The 15,765-nt window shown below is 44.7% G+C and overlaps 1 protein-coding gene across 3 annotated transcripts in view; it reads right to left on the bottom strand.

The window, feature by feature from the left end:
- RASIP1 (Ras interacting protein 1) overlaps positions 1–15,765 on the bottom strand; it is a 452,478-nt gene that overhangs the window by 79,425 nt on the left and 357,288 nt on the right. For all 3 annotated transcript variants that reach the window (XM_073552118.1, XM_073552119.1, XM_073552120.1), the window contains exons 8-9: positions 4,468–4,583; positions 2,913–3,153 (exon numbers count right to left, since the gene is read on the bottom strand). In XM_073552118.1, coding sequence (XP_073408219.1) covers positions 2,913–3,153; positions 4,468–4,583 — 357 coding nt within the window. The remainder of the gene's footprint in view (positions 1–2,912; positions 3,154–4,467; positions 4,584–15,765) is intronic.

Here is a 15,765-nt window from a genome sequence, read left to right as displayed (position 1 = left end):
GGAGATGTCTGGTACTGGGGAGGTTGCTGGTACTGGGGAGGTTGCTGGTACTGGGGAGGTTGCTGGTATGTAATAGGAGGGGGAGGATGGAAAGTGGCTGGAGGGGGTGCAGATGTAATAGGAGGGGGAGGATGGAAAGTGGCTGGAGGTGGTGCAGATGTAATAGGAGGGGGAGGATGGAAAGTGGCTGGAGGGGGTGCAGGTGGAGGAACTACAGTGGTGGGAGGTTGAGGTTGGGAGGTAACCTGCTGTAGAGCAGCGTGGCACGAATGCATTACATGCATCTGCTGGGTAGGAGATAGTGTTGCCATGCGCTCCACAACAGACCTGAAAAAGGTGTGGTTTGGCGAAGATCTTGCTTCTGAATGCATGGTTTGCAGAAGTGTCTTCACCTCCAGAATGCTGGAGTTGATCTGCTGAAAGCCTGCGGAGATTTGCTCTGACAAGACTTTTAGACAGTTCTGGAAAGATGCATTCAGATGCAAGAACTCTGGCGCATAACTCTTTTCCTGACCCCTCTGCCGCTGCCGCCCAGTACCCGCAGGTGTACTAGAGGTGGCAGGGGCAGAAGGGTGGGGTAAAGGGAAAGCGATCTCCTCACCAGCAGCTTCATGTAATGTAGGCGGCCACGATGCTCCTGTGCTGGTGGATGGGACAGATGGGTCGAATGTGTGGGAAGGCTGGGAAGGTGCAGATGTACCGGGGCGGTCGAAGTGTCCCTCGGTGCCGGTCTCCTCAGGGATCGCCTCAGAAGGGTCCAATCGTGCAGGCTCCCGAGTGCTGCTCACCGTGCTGTGGAATAAAGAGAAAAAAAAACAATTAAAATAGTGACATGGTATGGCCCTGGCTGAAAAAAAAAAGTTACATCTAAACATTTTTTTGTCACATGTGGTGTGTAATATTTACCTTTTGGTGAGCATTGTCTCCCGGAGGAACGACAGGGCTCGTGCGTACTTGTACTTGCTCCTGCGTCCTCCAGATCCACTCGGGGCCCGCATCTCTTTATTGAACTCCTTCTTGAAACAATCCCTCACAGACCGCCACCGCTTCACAATTCTCTCCCCTGAAACGAGAAAGGACAAAGTGGTTAGTATACAACATCAGTGTTTCCCAAACTCCAGTCCTCATGGTCCCCAGGGGTCATGTTTTCAGGATTTCCAAAGTAAATAGAAATCCTGAACACATGATCCGTGGGGACCACGAGGACTGGAGTTCGGGAAACACTGGTTTAAATCAAGCAACCGGTACTGTATATACTTACGCTCTTTAATCTGGGCTCGAGCTTCGAGGTCCTCCCAGCAGTCCACAAGGAGCGAACAGATTTCCTCCCAGAGTCGTCGGGTAACGATCAGGTCAGCGTGGCGGCGGTCAGCCATATTCCAGAGCGGCTCCCTTTCTCTGACGAGATCGATGAGGCGGTCCACATCAATCCCTCCATCCTCACCGTCAGAGTCGGGAGCACGCTGTGAAGGCTGTTAAAGAAAAAGACAAAAATAACATAATTAGCCTCCACAAAAGAAATGAAATAAAAAGTGCAAAAAAAACAAAGCAAAAATATTTATACTTACGCGCTTGTGACCGCCGCGTTGCTGTCGCCGACGACCCTGGGAGGCACTGCGAGGACCTCTTGGCCGAGCACCAGATTGGGAAGACTAGAGAAGAAAACAAAAAATGTTATGTCTTTGGATGCAGGCATTTGTTTGCTGTGTGTGGTCTGCAGAACATTGTTTTCTATGTGTTGTGTGTAGTGTGATGTTGTGTTTCTGCGTTTGATGCAAAAAACTTACCAATTGTGAGCCCACTCCAAGTGTCTGTCCACCCCTTCCTTCTTCTTCTGGGAGCTCCTCTTCATCTTGTGATTCCTGTTTTGAAATAAAAGGCAATGAATACACATATATTACAGAGATGATGGATTTTGGAAATAAAAACTTACCGTCAAACGCTGATGATGCGAGGGAGGGCTCCCAGAAGATGTGCTGTCTTCCTCATGGCCAGACTCCATGGCTGTGGGTGGTGTTTCTGCTGCTTCCATTGCTGCTGCTGCTGCTGCTGCATCTATTGGGCGGCTGTTGAATAAAGAGAAACAAAGGGCCAATGAATATCTTGATATTCCATAGCCCTAGTTTGGAGGAATGGGGGATTTGATAATTACCGTCTCTCATCTGTTGCTGGACTCCCCTCCCGTTGTTCAGCATGCTGCTCCATTTGGGGTGGTGCTGATGGTGCTGCTGCTGCAGATGTCTGCTGCCTTCTCCTGCTCCTGGTTCTTGGCTTGGGTGGCATGTTGGGTGTGGCTGAGGGTCCCACTGTCTTGCTTTTATATATGTCTTGTGGGCAGAGCTACTGAGCATGCTCAGACCAAAGAAACCGGATCCGGCTCTCGCCGGATCAGGCGCATTGCGGCGCTCATAGGCTTTCATTGTATGAAAAAGCCGGACACGCCGAATCCGGCGTGTCCGGCTTTTTCGCCGGAGACAAAAAACGTTACAGTAGCCGTTTTTTCCAGACGCCGGATCGCGTCACATTGCCGGATCTGGCGAAAATCGGATGAAACGCATGGCCATCCGGCTCGATCCGGCTCTAATGCAAGTCAATGGGAGGGAAACCGGATCCGGCATTGCATTTAGTCAAAAGCGCCGGATCGCGCCTGACGCCGAAAACCTGTTGTGTGAAAGAGGCCTAATATTACATTTGTTGGATAACTTGTAGATATGCTATAAATATATGACATGAAAGCAATTCCTTAAACCTAGTAGTTCTCGTAATATTTTGAAATACTTCTACATTGCAGTGTATTATGCCTGTCATCATGAAGTTTCATTACATTGTGGTTCTGTCATTGGTCAGACATATATGCTTTATTGCCCTAAAATAAAATTAAACATTTAATTTTATTAGTGGCATAACTTTACCTTTTTCCATAAGAGTATTAAAGAGAGATGCATTTGAGAAAAAAAACAGGTAGCCAAAAGTCTGAGACACAAGATCAGGATGTAGTTCACACTCTCGAGTTAATTCCAGTGTAGCTTGGTAAATGGCGAGGGTTCCACGTGTGCCTTGTGGCATGTTGTTTAACTCGCCTACATCTGACAGACTGCCGGGATCAGTGAACGGATTGCTGTCCAGTAGGGCAGGCAATGCAGCATATAATGTCTGTAAAAAGCAAAAAACAAAACGATTTCAAAGCTTCAGAATAAGCAATAGTATTATTCAGACAGTATTGGATTTACAGCCCATTTGTAATGTTCCTTTTCCCCTGAACTGATCATAAATTGCCAGGCCACCATATTCAAGTTTACTGCTGGTGGCTTGCAATGGAGCATCTAGTGAACAGTTTTTTTTTCTCTGTATTTTCAAATATTTTTCTCTTACAAAATGCAACACACTTTTGGCATGTTTCTATGGTTTTTCACCCATGAATTTAATGTCTGTAATTTCTGTACCATTGAAATGTCTTCAAGATGGCGGCTGTCATTTTCAAAAAATGTCAAAATAACATAATAAACAAGCTGTCATACATGTCCATTGATAGAAAAATAAAAAAGTCACTGATTTAAGAGAATGGTGACACAAATTTTGTTTCAAAATTTCTGAAAAAAATTTCACCACTTAAAGTTGAAAAAAAAACTATACAAGTTTGATGTTCTCACGCTAATACTGACAGACTAATATTGCCAGATCACATTTAATACACACTGAATGCTATAAAAACAAAAAACAATTGCGGAATTGCAATGTTGCTTTCTTTCAACCTTTCACAGCACTTTGGTTTCTTTCCTGTTTTTCAGTACATTATATGGTAAGATAAAAACAGAAGCACAAAACCCAAAAAATTGCCAGGTCTTAAGAGCTTAAAATCATAGCAGAGATACACATCTTTCAATTAGGTCAGGATCACACGAGTGTAGATTCTCTCATGCAAGAGAATCGGATCAATTATATAGATGACACTTCGATCAAACTCTTGCCAGAATTTGATCAGAGTGTCAGTTAGTGTGTTCTGATTCTCTCGGATGAGAGAATTGTAGCACAGGTGAGGAGAAGATGGAGAACAAGATTTCTCCTCCATTTCGTGAGTCATCGAAAATCTGACTGCACTCAGATGTCATCCAAGTGCAGTCCGATGTTTTCCACACTGATAGACTTGAATGTGTGAGTACGATCCAATTTCTACAGCAACTCATGCTGAATTTTTCTTCCTCTTGTCGAATCAGCATGAGGCAAAAAACGCTGATCAACACTGCCCCATAGTATAACATTGACCCAAAGCTATCCGATAAAACTTCAGATAGCACTCATCCGATCTATACGCTCCTGTGAGTGAGACCTTATTCTACTTCTCTGTGTTGGTTCAACTCTTGGTTTTGGTTAACAAATACTTTTGCAAAATATTACCCAAAATATGCAAGTGGTCTAACTCCATCTGCCCCCTTTTGGTCCTGATCCTTTCATTTATTTTTTTTTTACCTTGGTTAAGTAGTAAACACATTGCTGGAATGTATACATAATGACTTCATCAAGAAGGGCCATAGACTCCTCACATGCTTCAAGGTCACTTGACAGCAAAGCATCTTGCGATGTACCTTAAAAAAACAAATACTTTCAAAGGATTAAAAGGGTATTTCCATTTAATGGTGCCTATAGACGTTAAAAGACCATTTTCATAATAATTGCGCAGTCTAAACACCTGTTCATTGGATGAAATGATCTTTTGGTTTGCACTAAAGATCATGATTCTCAAAAATGTTATGGAAGAATAACATTGTAGACACCCTCCAACAGTGCCAATTTTGTTGGAATAGTCTCACAAACTAGAATGACAAAAAGGCCGGAATAATGAAAACAACGTCCAAAAATGCAATGGTCCTTAGTATAATAAACATAGTGTGAAAAAGAGCTAGTTCTCACTTTGCAGCTAAACTTTACTGATATAGCATTAGTGATGAGCGAGTATATTTGTTATTAATCGCTATTCGCACGGATAGTACGGTATTCGGGTTGCTCGTTACACTGTGAGTATTTGTGTCCTCGCCTCGCTGTATTCGGATGTCCCTCCCTGCCGTTTTGGCGCCTCCTTTGCAGCCACTAAACATGATGGGCATCTTAACCAATCACAGTAATGCTACAGACATCTTGATTGTGGCATTACTGTGATTGGCTGGCCGCTCAGCGTCATGGGGTCTATTTAAGCCCTGCCGCCGCCATTTTGCGCACACTGCATCTATAAGCATAGGGAGAGATCGCTCAGCTGCTAGGGAAAGCCTTTAGGCCTCTTGATAACACAAAAGCCCATCTCAGGGCTCCCTGCAGTGTATACTAGGACAGTGTAGAGAAGGAGAAAGAGACAGTTTATAGGAGCCAGTCACTAGCTCCATAATACCACCTAAAACTAGCTCTATTCAGAGCTGAAGACACACAACAAAGGCAGAGAAGAGGGAGGGAGAGATGGGGTATTAGGTAGGGAGAGGTTAAAGTGTCCTTTCAGTGTCCATCTTAAAACAGCTCTTGTTAGAGGCAAAGCAATGTTTTTCCAGCACACAGAGTACTAGCATTTAGGCTGTGTGCCCACGTAGCGATTTTTAAGCGTTTTTGCCGCGATTTTCGGCGCGAAAACGCTTACAAATCGTGTACAGAACGCCCCCCATGCATTCCTATGGCATTCCGCACATGCTGTGCTAATGCTGCGCTTTTTTCCGCGGCGGAATCGCATCGCGGAAAAAATCGCAGCATGATCATTCTTTTGTGCAGAATCGCAAAGAATTGCCGTGATTCCGCACCCATAGGAATGCATGAGAATCGCTTACTTCCCGCATGTGGCTATGCCCACCATGCGGGAAGTTAAGCATCTCATGTGCGGTTGGTACCCACGGTGTGGAGGAGAGGAGACTGTCCTCCAGGCCCTGGGTACCATACCCCTGTAAAAAAAAAGAATAAAAAATAAAAAATCGGGGTATATTTACCTTCCGATGTCCCGCGCTGCATTCCCGGGCCTCAGCGTTCCCAGTAATGCCTTGCGGCAAGGCCCTGTAATGACGTAGTCTCGCGTGACTCTAGCGGTCTCGCGAGATCGCTATAGTAACGCGAGACTACGTCATCACAGGTCTCGCAAGGCATTACTGGGAACGCTGTGGCCCGGGAATGCAGCGCGGGAGCCGGAAGGTAAATATACCCCGATTTTTTTATTTTTTTTTAGCATTTTAACATCCTATCTTTTACTATTGATACCGCATAGGCAGCCTCAATAGTAAAAACCTGGTCACACTTGTCAAACACTATGTTTGACCAACCTGTCAATCACTTTCCAAGCGATGCTTCAAATCGCTTGGAAAGTGCTTGAATATCGCACACGAAAATCGGGGCAAAATCGCAATCATAATCGCGGTAAAATCGCGGTGAAATCGCGCGGGGAAAAAAACGCGCGATTTCTGGGAAGGAGTCCGGTTTTTAGTGAGCGTTTAAAAAAAATGCTACGTGGGCCCACAGCCTGAATGTTGCCTTTTTTTTTAAAGCACAGTCTATTTTCCCGGCTGTTTTTGGGTTAGTTCCCTAAGGAAAGCAGTAGTCCAAACATTTCCTGCTGCCTGCAACTTTAAGGAGGAATACTGGGTTACAGGTACCTGTGTTGTGCTGGATCCGGAACTGACGAGGCTGCATCCCTTATTTGCAGGGGAAGGCAAAAAGGTCTGGACCGGTACTCTGACGCGGAAGCTGGGGCGCGGTTAAAAGTGAGAGCGCGTGCAGCATCTGGGAGTTTTCCGCCAGCTGTGAGAGGGGAAGGTGCATGAGCAGCATGCTCTGCGAGGTGCACAGCCAGGCTGAGATGAAACGGGGCCAGCCATATGCCAGGGTGCTGCCAGAGCCTGCCGCAGTGACAGGGAGAGAGATGGGAGCCCTGTTCAGCTGAGCGCCGCACATAAGCTTAAGAGCCAGGGCAGGGTGCAGGACTGTTTGTTGCTGCCCACATTGCCAGACGTCAGCATACTGTTCAAAGAAGACCCTGACAGCATGGCAGCCTTGCCTTCATTGGCTGCAGCCACTTAATGTATGGACTAGGGACCCAGTGGAAGGTACGGGACACCGACCACTGCCGCCAGAAGACACACCACCGTTACCAGCAGGACTTTCTTGGACAAACACCGTGCCATCTGTTGTTGGCGCTACTCACTTTCAAGCAGCATCTACAGATGGAGAAACTTCTGACATGATAAGTGTACAAAAAAACTGCCGTTATCTTGCTTATTAGATCTGCATATTATTTACACCTGAACTGTTTATTCTTTCGTTTATCCATTCATCTCCTTGCGAGGAGTTAACCCCCTGTTTAACTAAAACTATTAAAATTGTTAACCCTTGCTCTGCCTCCTGTCTGTCACTGCATCCTGCAACCTGCTTACACTACCAAGCACGCACCAGGTCATTTACCCCAGCTGTTTTTGTGGTCACAGCCTGCCTTCTGCTGTCCACATTAGTCCATACAAAAAACTGGTTAGTGCCCATTGCAAAGCAGTAGTCCAAACATTTCCTACTGCCTGCTACCAAGCATGCACCAGACCATTTTCCCCACTGTTTTTGTGGTCACAGCCTGCCTTTTGCTGTTCACATTAGTTCACTGAAAAAGGCGTTTAGTGCCCTATGCAAACAGTAATCTAAACATTATCAGTGGCAAGCTTTAAAACAACAGACCCATCAGCGTCTCTCCCCACTGCACCTTTAACCTGGTCTGGTCATCTGCGATAAAGGGCGAAACATGGCGATGGCTTTAAAGGTCGGCAAGCTGCTACACGTGCCATGCATGTCTCACATGCTGAACCTAGTTGTTCAGAAATTTCTGAAAAGTTACCCTGCCTTGTCGTGCCTACTTGAGAAGTCGAGCAGTATTAGTGCCCATTTCTGCCATTCCTGTACCGCTATTGCTGGTCTTATAGTGCTGCAAAAGCACTTGAATTTGCCAAGTCACCGACTCATTTGCGACCTGCCCACGCGATGGAACACAACCTATCATATGTTGGCGAGCATTAGTGAGCAGCTGAGGGCAGTAGCTGAATACCATCTTCAACATGCCTGTCAGACTGAGAGACAGCCACCACACATAACAACTGTCGAGTAGGTGTGGATCACTGACATTTGTGAGGTTCTTGAGAACTTTGAGTACTGCACCAACCCCGTGAGTGGTAATCAGGCTATTATCAGCGTAACCATCCCGCTGCTGTGTCTCTTGAAACAGTCACTGCATAATCTCAAAGAGGAAGCTTTGATTGCCCAGTATGTTGGTATGGAGCCAGATTTTACAATGGGTGATACTACCCAGCCCAGCCAATATTCTGAGGCAACATTGGGTGATGAGGAGAAAGATGAAGAGGATGAGGAGGGAGAGGACTTCTAATGCTACAGAGTGGACACCCAACCCAAGTTTCATGTCTGTGCAGCCTTGATGGGCTGGAGAGGAGGAGGTAGATGAGGAGGAGGAGGTGGGTCAGCATGAGGAGAGGATGTGTACTGTTCCTACTGTTGGGGACACAGAACATATGCCTTTTTGCAGTTTGGCTCACATGGCACAGTTCATGTGTAAGCGTCTGTGGCAAACACCCCCCCCCCCCGTGAAACACATTTTATCCAATAACTGATACTGGTTGGCCACCTTTCTCGATCCACAAGGAGAAATTTTCTTCTCTCCTTTTGGAGTCACCAAAGAGTTTTACCTTGGAATCGTTCAAGGGGGTCGTTGTAGATCAGTTGCTGAAAACATCACCCTCAGACAATGCTGGTGGCAGAGGTAGCGGCTGTTTTCAACACCAAGGGATAATGGGGAGAGTCACGAACACCAGGTCCAACAGAGGTGGGGGGAAAATGTGCCTGTACCAATGCCAAGGAGGAAGAAGCTGCAGAACATGGTCAAGGGGTACATAAGTGACCATATGTACATCCTTTCTGACACTTCATTTCCCCTTAATTATTGGGTGTCCAAGCTGAACACTTGGCCCAGCCTCTCCTTATACGCTTTGGAGATGTTGGCCTGCCCAGCTGCTAGTGTGATGTCAGAGCGTGTTTTCAGTTCCGCTGGGTCAATCATTTCTGATAGGCGCACACGCCTCTCCACGGAAAATGCAGACAGACTTACTCTGATTAAATTCAACACTGACTGAATCATAGAATCATAGAATCGTAGAGTTGGAAGGGACCTCCTGGGCCATCTGGTCCAACCCCCTGCTCAAAGCAGGATTCACTAAATCATCCCAGACAGATGTCTGTCCAGCCTATGTTTGAAGACCTCTATTGAAGGAGAACTCACCACCTCCTGTGGCAGCATGTTCCACTCATTGATCACTCTGTCAAAAAGTTTTTTCCAATATCTAATCTGTGTCTCCTCCCATTCAGTTTCATCCCATTGCTTCTAGTCTTTCCTTGTGCAAATGAGAATAAAGATGATCCTTCTTCAATGTGACAGCCCTTGAGATATTTGTAGACAGCTATTAAGTCTCCTCTCAGTCTTCTCTTCTGCAAGCTAAACATTCCCAAATCCTGCAACCTTTCCTCATAAGGCAGGGTTTGCAGACCTGTCACCATTCTGGTCGCTCTTTTCTGAACTTGCTCCAGTTTGTTGATGTCTTTTTTAAAATGTGGCACCCAAAGCTGGACACAGTATTCCAGATGAGGTCTGACCAAAGAGGAGTAGAGGGCAATAATGACTTCACGTGATCTAGACTGTATGCTTCTGTTAATACATCCTAGAATTGCATTTGCCTTTTTTGCTGCTGCATCTCACTGTTGACTCATATTCAGTCTGTGATCTATTAGTATACCCAAGTCTTTTTCACATGTGCTGTCACTTAGCCCTATTCCTCCCATTCTATATATGCTTTTTTCATTTTTATTGCCCAGATGTAGTACTTTGCATTTCTCCCTGTTAAAAACCATTCTGTTAGTTGCTGCCCACTTCTCCAGTTTATTTAAATCTTTTTGAATCCTCTCTCTCTCTTCTCTAGTATTAGCTATCCCTCCTAGCTTTGTGTCATCAGTAAATTTAATCAGTTTACCCTCAATTCCTTTCATCTAAATCATTGATAAAGATGTTGAACAATACAGGGCCCACGACAGAGCCCTGTGGTACCCCAATTGAGACATTCTTCCAACTGGATGTGCAGCCATTTACGACCACTCTTTGGGTCCGATCACTAAGCCAGTTATGAATCCACCTAACAGTTGCCTTGTCCATTCTTTCCGAGAGAAAACAGATGCAAAATAGGAATTTAAAAGTTTGGCCTTCTCAACATCCTGTCTTACCATTTCATCATTTTCATCCTATAAAAATCCTATAGCATCTTTGACTTTTCTTTTACTTTTGACATATCCCCAAAATCCTTTATTATTGCTTTTGACGTCTCTTGCAAGCCTCAATTCATTGTCAGCTTTAAATAATCTGATTTGTGCCCTGCAAGTTCTGCAGACAGCATTATATTCTTCTTTAGATATGCCTCCCTCTTTCCATTTTATAAACATTTCTTTCTTCCATTTTAGCATGTGCTTAAGTTCTGTGCTCATCCATCCTGGTTTCCTTAAATGTTTCCTATTCTTCCCTCCTTTCTGAATTGTTAACAATTGTGCTTTAAGAATTTCATTTTTCAAGATTTCCCATCCTTCCTGGACATTTTTGTCTTTAAGGATATCCAGCCATTGGATCCCTCCAATTCTCTTTCTGAATCCCTTAAAATCTGCCTTTCTGAAATGTAACCTTGACGTCTGAGTCTTCACAGGTCTTCCTCCTCTAGTTATCCAAAATTCTAAAATAGCATGGTCACTACCTCCTAGGGTCCCAGCCACTTTTACCTCCTCAACCATTTCCTCCCTGTTTATAAGGATTAGACCCAAGGTAGCAGATCCCCTTGTTTTCTCCCCTACCTTTTGGAAGATAAAGTTGTCAGCAAGAGAGGATAAGAATTTTCTTGACCTGTTAGTTTTGCCTGAGAGAGATTCCCAACAAATGTCAGGATAATTGAAATCTCCCATGACAACTATGTCATATTTTTTGGAGAACTTGGCCATTTGATGCATAAAGAGTTCATCCATATCTTCAGCTTGCAAAGGCGGCCTGTAGTAAATGCCTACAATGGTGTCCTTTCCATTGTTCTGTCCTTGTATTCTTACCCCAACAGTTTCCACAGAACTCCCAGTCTCTGAAGCTTCAATCTCTGTGCAGATATACACGTTTCTAACATACAATGCGACACCTCCTCCCCGTTTATCAAGTCTCTTTCTAGCAAATAAGTTGTATCCTTCTAGCCTTGTATTCCAATCATGTGTATTGTCCCACCAACTTTCAGTGATTCCAATGACATTTCTTTTCCTGCGTTAGTAGTTCCAATTCTCCTTGTTTGTTGCCCATGCTTTGTGCATTAGTATAGAAGCATTTTAGTTTGTGATTGGTTTCTCTTTCTCCAATATTTTTATTATTTAGATTCTTTTGTCTTTGTTCTTCCTTTCAACTTCTAATAGCAGAGTTTTCAAAAGCATTTGTCAGGTGTATGGCTTTTTCTGGCCTTTTACTTCCCTTCCCACATTGTTCTAGTTTAAAGCTCTCCTGATGAGTGTAGCAAGGCGACTTCCAAATACATGTTTTCCAGTCTTTGTAAGGTGCACCCCATCTCTAGCAAGTAGTCCATCGTATAGGTAATTCACTCCGTGATCCAGAAATCCAAATCCTTGCTGACGGCACCATCGACGTAGCCAGTTGTTCACCTGCAGAATCTTATTCCACCTCCTTGTTCCATGGCCATCCACTGGGAGGACTGGAAGTTAAGACCACCTGCCCTCCCAGTTCTTTCACTTTCTTACCTAAGTTTTCAAAGTCACTGCAGATGGTTTCCAGGTCATTTCTTGCGGTGTCATTTGTCCCCACATGTATTAGCAGGAATGGGTAGTCATCTGTAGGTCAGAAGAGTCCTGATGTCCTGTCAGACACATCTTTAATTTTTGCACCTGGAAGACAGCACATTTCTCTTGAGGTTATATCCAGTCTGCAGATAGCGGCCTCTGTTCCTCTTATCAGGGAATCCCCCATGACCACCTCTCTCCGTTTCTTCTTCACAACATTTTTTTTTCTCCATCCAGGAGGATTCTGAAGGCATACAAGGTTGCTCTTTGTGGGCAAAGTCTTATCCTGATGTATTTCTTCATCGTTCTCCTGCGTGAGAGCCTGGTACTGGTTCCTGAGCAGTATGGGCACTGACTGCCTCCCGATCCTCCTGCTTCTCTGGGTCACTTGTTTCCATTCCTCTGTTTTTTCAGGTGCACTTTTAATTTGTTCTCTTTCTGTAACATGAAGAGATAATTCTGCTCTGTCTAAGAACTCTTCACCTTCCTTAATGATCTTCAACGTAGCTAACCTCTCTTCGAGATTTTGCAACTTTTCCTTCAACATTGACACAAGCTTGCATTTGTGGCATGTGAAGTTTGCCTTTTCCACTGGTAAGTCTGTGAACATGTAGCAAGAAATGCAGGTCACCAAATGGCTCCTGGCCTCTTCCATATTGTTATTGTCAATGAGATTTCAGTGATGAAAAATGAACCAAAATTTGCGCGCCGATAGGCGCGCGGTTTACCGATTTCCTCCTTTCAGCTGTAACAGACAAAATCCAGTGATCGTTGAGCTCGCGGAGACTCTTCACTTATCCCAGAAGGCACTGGGAATATGCAAATTCTCTCCTCAGGATTCTTCCCCTGGTTTACCGATTTCCTCTTTTCAGCTGTAACAGCCAAAATCCAGTGATCGTTGAGCTCGCGGAGACTCTTCACTTATCCCAGAAGGCACTGGGAATATGCAAATTCTCTCCTCAGGACTCTTCCCCTGGTTTCTGGGTTCTCTACAGTTTGTAATCCCTCCAGATGACAGCAAACCAACCTAAATTCACCAAAAATGCTGATTCATGCTACTGCAGTTGATGTCGACCCCTTCCCATAAAAACCTGTTTCCTTCCTTCATCAACCATGACTCAGCCCATAGGGTTAATTTTTACAAACCCTATGCACATTGTCCAGCAGTTAAACCAGAACAGTATTCCTACTCCAGCCTAACTACTCTTTGTGATTGGAGGCCCTTGGGAAGGTGGCTTCCTGCATCAACCATGACTCAGCAAATAGGGCTAATTTTTACAAACCCTAGACACATTGTGGAGTGGACAAACTAAGACAGCATTCCTTTCCTACTCCAGCCTAACTACTATTTGTGGTTGGAGGCCCTTGGGATGGTGGCTTCCTGCGTCAACACTCGGCCCATAAGGCTATATTTTACAAATGCTATGCACATTGTGCAGTGGACAAATCTTGAATATAGAGTGGTCCTACCAAACTAATATTTGTCATTTTAGGCCCTTGTGACATGTTGTCCCACATTGTGACTGAGATAGGGGATACATATTCAATAGAAATCTAGGTTTGGTAGTTTTTCTTGTGTATCTGTAAAAGTGGCGTAATACTGTGACAAACTTATTCCTAGAAACTATATTTGAGTCAGAAATGCATGCAGGCATATTCTCCAGGTTCTTCCCATTCTGTTTCATCTCTTTCCCATCAATTTCAGCCTTTTCCTCAGGCCCCTAGACCCCTTTGTAGGGTCTAGCAGAAAATTACTCGCATTTCCATTGACTTGCATTGTACTCACTATTCGGAACGAATACGTGATTTTTACCAAGTGCTCGTTACGTGTATAGCGATTACGAATATTACGGTACTCGCTCATCACTATATACAGTGGGGAAAAAAAGTATTTAGTCAGCCATCAATTGTGCAAGTTCTCCCACTTAAAAAGATGACAGAGGCCTGTAATTGACATTGTAGGTAGACCACAACTATGAGAGTCAAAATTAGAAAACAAATCCAGAAAATCACCTTGTCTGATTCGCCAAGATTTATTTTGCAAGTCATGGTGGAAAATAAGTATTTGGTCACCTAAAACATGCAAGATTTCTGGCTTTGGCCTGTTTCACACTTCAGTTTTTTGTGTCAGTTAAAATCCGCCAAATAGGCGGAAAGCGGATCCGTTCTTAACTGATGTGAACGGATGCCACCGGATCTGTTTTTTGACGGATCTGCCGAATGAAGAATTTTAAAGGAACCGCTGCCTGGGAAGGAGAGAGAGAGAGAGAGAATTTTTTTTCTCTGTCCGCCAGAAATGATTTCAGGGTTAAATTTCCTCCTGACTTCATTCCTCCGGGCATGCGCTCTATAAAAACGCGGATCCTGCAGTAGAAAAAACGTTACATGGTCCGTCCAGGCATCTCGGCGGATGCAAAAAAATTGACAGATCCGCAAAAAAACGGATCCAACGGATGGCCATCCGTCAAGATCCGCCGGTAATGCAGGTCAATGGGGAAAAAAACTGATCCGCCAAAAAAAATGGCGGATACGTTTTTTTGCAAAAACGGTGGATTTTGACTGATGGTCAAAAACGGAAGTGTGAAACAGGCCTTTCACAGACCAGTAAGTTCTTCTTTAAGAGGCTCCTCTGTTCTCCACTCATTACCTGTAGTAATGGCACTTGTTTGAACTTCTTATCAGTACAAAAGACACCTGTCCACAACCTCAAACAGTCACACTCCAAACTCCATTATGGTGAAGACCAAATAGCTGTCGAAGGACACCAGAAACAAAACTGTAGCCCTGCACCAGGCTGGGAAGACTGAATCTGCAATAGGCAAGCAGCTTGGTGTGATGAAATCAACTGTGGGAGCAATAATAAGAAAATGGAAGACATACAAGACCACTGATAATCTCCCTCAATCTGGGGCTCCACGCAAGATCTCACCCTGTGGGGTCAAAATGATCACAAGAACAGTGAGCAAAAATCTCAGAACCACATGGGGGAACCTAGTAAATGACCTGCATAGAGCTGGGACCACTGTAACAAAGGCTACCATCAGTAACACACTACGCCGCCAGGGACTCAGATTCTGCAGTGCCAGACGTGTCCCCATGCTTAGTGCCAGATGTGTCCCCATGCTTAAGCCAGTACATGTCCAGGCCCATCTGAAGTTTGCTAGAGAGCATTTGGATTATCGAGAAGATCATTGGGAGAATGTCATATGGTCTGATGATACCAAAGTAGAACTGTTTGGTAGAAACAAACTCGTCATGTTTTGAGGAGACAGAATGTTGAATTGCATCCAAAGAACACCAGACCTACTGTGAAGCATGGAGGTGCTAAGATCATGCTTTGGGGCTGTTTCTCTGCAAAGGGACCAGAATGACTGATCCGTGTACATGAAAGAATAAATGGAGCCGTGTATCGTGAGATTTTGAGTGCAAGCCTCCTTCCATCAGCAAGGGCATTGAAGATCGAACGTGGATGCGTCTTACAGCATGATAATGATGCCAAGCACACTGCCAGGGCAACAAAGGAGTGGCTTCGTAAGAAGCATATGAAGGTCCTGGAGTGGCCTAGCCAGTCTACAGATCTAAACCCCATAGAAAACCTTTGGAGGGATTTGAAAATCTGTGTTGCCTAGTGACAGGCCCAAAACATCACTGTTCTAGAGGAGATCTGCATGGAGGAATGGGCCAACATTCCACCAACAGTGTGTGCCAACCTTGTGAAGACTTAGGCCTCTTTCACACTTCCATTTTTTACAATCAGTCACAATCCGCCAGGTTTTGAAAAAAACGGATCCTCAAATTTTTTTTGAGGATCCGTTTTTTTCCCCATTGACTTGCATTAATGGCGGATTGTGACGGATTGCTCTCCGTTGCATCCGTTTTTTTTGAGGATCCGCCAAA

Source organism: Dendrobates tinctorius, unplaced genomic scaffold, assembly GCF_039654945.1.
Source record: "Dendrobates tinctorius isolate UK_male_01 unplaced genomic scaffold, ASM3965494v1 ptg000184l, whole genome shotgun sequence".
Lineage (NCBI taxonomy): Eukaryota > Metazoa > Chordata > Amphibia > Anura > Dendrobatidae > Dendrobates > Dendrobates tinctorius.
This window is presented reverse-complemented; position numbering and strand designations above follow the sequence as displayed.